We start from the raw sequence: 4,382 nt of genomic DNA on the forward strand, positions 1-4,382 counted from the left end.
TGGTAATAAACAGTTTTTCATAAGTCAGAAAGAATTAACTTATCAAAAACAGCTTATTACCGGTTTGACACCGATATAAACAATTTTCTTTTTTTTATCCAAACACCAAAAAAACAGCTTATCATCGATGTTAGACTGAAATAAGTTAAAAAGCAGCTTTTATAAGCAATTCCAAACAGCCCTTAGACATGTACTACATGCGTACATGGGAAAACGTAGGCGCTTACGTCCACCTGTCGTCATGCTCCATCATCGTTTTGACCCCAAACCTCCTCTACCTACCCCCAACTTCACACTCAGCTTCAGATTTGCATTTATATCAACTCATCTGCAAGATTGAAACCAGAGCTGCTCCTTCCATCCATCGTATAACAGCAACAAATTTCGAGAATGGCAGGAATTCCAAGAATCAAATTGGGTTCACAGGGTTTAGAAGTATCAGCTCAGGGTTTAGGTTGTATGGGCATGTCCGCTTTCTACGGATCCCCCAAACCTGAACCTGACATGATCAACCTCATCCACCACGCCATTAACGCCGGCGTTACCTTTCTAGACACCTCCGACATGTACGGTCCCAAAACTAATGAAATCCTTCTTGGCAAGGTAATGTTCTGCTACTATTACTAATTACATGCTTCATAATTAAACCCCACTTTGATCGAGTGTCGTTGCCAATTCATATTAAGATGACAGAACACATGATACATTTGATCTAGTGAAAAATTTAGGGTCTAAGTATTATTTCTTGTGTGGATTGATTAGCAAACAATTACTTAAGGGCAGGCTTTGAAGGGCGGGATAAGGGAAAAAGTGGAGCTAGCTACGAAATTTGGGTTCAAATTCGAGGGTGGAGCGAGGGAGATTTGCGGAGATCCGGCCTATGTAAGGTATGCTTGTGAAGCTAGCTTGCAGCGACTCGATGTCGATTGCATTGATCTCTATTATCAGCACAGGATTGACACTCGTTTGCCTATCGAAATCACGGTTCATTTCCTCCCTCTTTAAATGATCCTTGTTTTAATCCTTCTTAAATTTTTGCAGTACTTTTCCTGTTTTTGAACTTCACTTGAATGTTTGAGCTTCCAATTACATGAACATAATGCTATCATTCTATTGAAGTTTTCTTAAGCATATAACACAAATATGAAGCCATAGGAACATAAACACATATCAAAAATCGTTTCAACCTGATGTCATATTAGAGTTTAGTAAATTGATTTATGTGGATGAAGGATAAAAAGTCTTCCAAAGCTCTAGACGGTTTGCTTCAAAATGGGGTTGAACTGAATGCAGAATTTGTGTAGGCAATAGGGAATGGATAACATAGATTCTTGAAACCAGACGTTTCTGAAAATTATTGGAGTGGAAAATTGATTATTCAGAACAAGAAAAAATTGGAGAAAGTATTTGCATATATTGTTCTGATACATTTACAGATACCCAAACAAGATATCATTTAAATGAAAAAGAATTACTAGCTGTAGTAAAAACCTTATTAAACAGTACTTTAAGATATTGGCAAAATTTAGACCAGAGGTCAAAAAAGCTAGTCTTTAAAGCTCCATATCGTTTGCTTCAAAATGGGGTTGAATCGAATGCAGAACTTGTGTAGGAAATAGGGAATGGATCTCCTTTATTTATAGGCCATGGAAACCTAGAGGCTAAGACATACACTTATCTTAATGTTAATCAGGTAATTAACTTAATGAATTATCCTTCTAATATTAGGAGATATATGTCTTAATATGTGACCGGATTATAAATGATATAGGATTCTCTTGACTAGTATAATAATTTAAATCAATTGTTCTTTGATACTTGATACATATAACATCATAGTCCAATTTATTTCCAACATATATTGATCATAGATAAGGTTTCTTCCTGATTGTCTGGATCGACAAAGTAATCTAAATSAGGGYCCATATTCAATATCTTGTTATATCTCATTTAGTATTGATTGATATCCTCAAAAGTTATCCTTTTTGTTGTTAGATGGGAGAACTAAAGAAGCTGGTAGAAGAAGGAAAAATTAAATATATTGGATTATCAGAGGCATCAGCATCAACCATAAGAAGAGCCCATGCTGTGCACCCAATAACAACTATACAACTAGAATGGTCCTTGTGGACAAGAGATGTTGAAGACGAAATCGTTCCTACTTGCAGGTTGGCTACCATCTTGTTCCTTTTTGCCTTCTTTTAATCAGTAATGAAGTACTATAAATCCAAATTTCTTACTTGTGTATAACTGTATATCATACTCTTTCAGAGAACTTGGGATTGGGATTGTTGCATACAGTCCTCTAGGACGGGGTTTCTTATCATCTGGTCCGAAGATGCTGGAGAAGCTGGAAGATGGTGATTTCCGTAAGGTCTGTTGGTTACAGTTTTTTCATTTTTTTCCATTATCRGTGTGCTCCCTCCATTCCAACCTAAATGTTATGAGATCAAATGGACTGATTTTTAACTAAAATCACCAAGAGAACTTTGTGATGAGATTAGTCCTAATCAAAAGCTAATCTTCTTGTTTGTTATCATGTACATTCTCATGAATGACAGAGATACCAAGTTCCTTGATTTAGTCTATATCTTTGTATGCCGACTTCCCCTGCATTTTGCAAAGAGAATGTTTAGGTGACTCAAACCCAATAATCCATGGTCCTCCATGGGGCTATTTAGCTTAATGACCTAACCTGCATGCCCTTTTGAACTAGGAGCTAAAACTACAAAAAGTGTAGAAGGTCATGCTCCTAACTGAAAATTCATGTAAGGTTATTTATTCACAGGACCCCCCACCTTTGGGCAACAATGGAGCAACATTACGGGGCTGTTTGGTTGCCTCTTAATGGTGACATTAAGAGGAAACCTCTTAATCGGTAAGAGGTATAAGCTGTTTGGCAAAAAAATAAGAACCTCTTAATGATGACAAAATCCTCTTAATGATTTAGGGGTTAGGGGGCTCCTCAATGATTCAGATGTATCTTCTTCCTTTTTTGCCCTCTCAACCCTCTCAACCTTTTCCAGCCACGATCGTTCCTCCTTCCTCGTTCCTCCTTCCTCCTTCCATCGATCTCGCCTCACATGAATAAGCTGAACGATGGCGGCAGCAGGGCCACGATCATTCCTCCTTCCTCCTTCCTCCTCCCATGACTCGTTCCTCCTTCCTCCTTCCTCATTTCATTTTTTTCTAAGAAAATTAACCGAATAAGCTGTCGATCTGCCCTCTCGATTCTCGCTTTCAGTCTCGACCTACGCTCTCGATTCCACTCCAGCATCTGCTCTGCCAACAGCCTCTCACGTCGCTCTGCTCTGCGATTCTGCCCTCRGCYTCTCACCTTCTGCCCTATTTCCCTTCTTGGCCAGGTTCTTTTCTAATTAATTTAGCACTGATTAGGTTAATAAGGTTAGCAGGTTATTACTTATTAGAAGATTTAGTTAAATTTAGGGCTCAATTTGGAATAATGAAATAGGTTAGCCATGGTGGTAAAAATGTGGCAAATTATGTCATTCATTCTTCTCAATAATCATAGGTATTTGTTCCTTATGTAATCTGTGTCAATGCCCATTTATGAGTCTTTAGGTGTAGTTAAAGTGTGCGGTACTGCCTGTTTGGTATGCTTTGTATAATGTGGTGTTCTTTGTTTTGAGGCATGAAAAGATTAAAGATCTATTGCAAGTATTTGACGAGTGTATGACCTGGAAACAGATTTTAGTAGGAAACTACGAATAAGTAAAATGCATCAAAAAGTCATATGAACAACAATATCAAAGACATGGTGCACCAAACTACAGGACTGAATCAGTGTAACCTTGTTCCCCTAAAGTTGGGGTTAAAATGGTAATTTGTTGTCATTCAGACAACATTTACCAAACAACCATATTTCATTCAGCACTTAACCATTCTGACCCTCTTAACCATTCTGACCACTTAACCATTCTGCACAAAACCATTCAGCAACTGCTAAACAGCCCCTACGTGTTGCTCCAAGAGTCCTTCTTTACATTAGACTTTAGAAAACTACATAAGCTTAATTTTTTTTCTCTTATTGAATGTATTGTGATTGAAATTGATATCAAGTTTGAAAATGTTGATTTTGTAGTACCTGCCGAGGTTCCAACCTGAAAATCTTGATCATAACAAGATTCTGTATGAAAGGGTTAATGAACTAGCAGCAAAGAAAGGGTGCACCCCTTCGCAGCTGGCATTGGCCTGGGTTCACCACCAGGGAAACGATGTGGTGCCTATTCCAGGAACCACCAGGATCGAAAATCTTGAACAGAACATAGGAGCTTTATCAGTTAAGCTAACAGCAGAAGACATGGCTGTACTGGAATCCGTTGCTTCAGCTGATTCGGTGAAGGGGGCACGATATGGTGCTG

At 38.3% G+C, this 4,382-nt stretch overlaps 1 protein-coding gene across 1 annotated transcript; it reads left to right on the forward strand.

Moving 5' to 3' along the window:
• Positions 1-329: 329 nt before the first annotated feature.
• LOC112504641 (probable aldo-keto reductase 3) lies at positions 330-4,376 on the forward strand (the record flags this gene model as incomplete). Its single annotated transcript, XM_025108592.1, has 5 exons — positions 330-603; positions 784-984; positions 1,996-2,168; positions 2,272-2,374; positions 4,103-4,376. Coding segments are annotated over exons 1-5 (964 nt in total), but the record flags the coding sequence as incomplete, so codon positions are not given.
• Positions 4,377-4,382: the final 6 nt, after the last annotated feature.

This window comes from Cynara cardunculus, unplaced genomic scaffold (genome assembly GCF_001531365.2).
Source record: "Cynara cardunculus var. scolymus isolate 2C unplaced genomic scaffold, CcrdV1 Un_Scaffold_6277, whole genome shotgun sequence".
Lineage (NCBI taxonomy): Eukaryota > Viridiplantae > Streptophyta > Magnoliopsida > Asterales > Asteraceae > Cynara > Cynara cardunculus.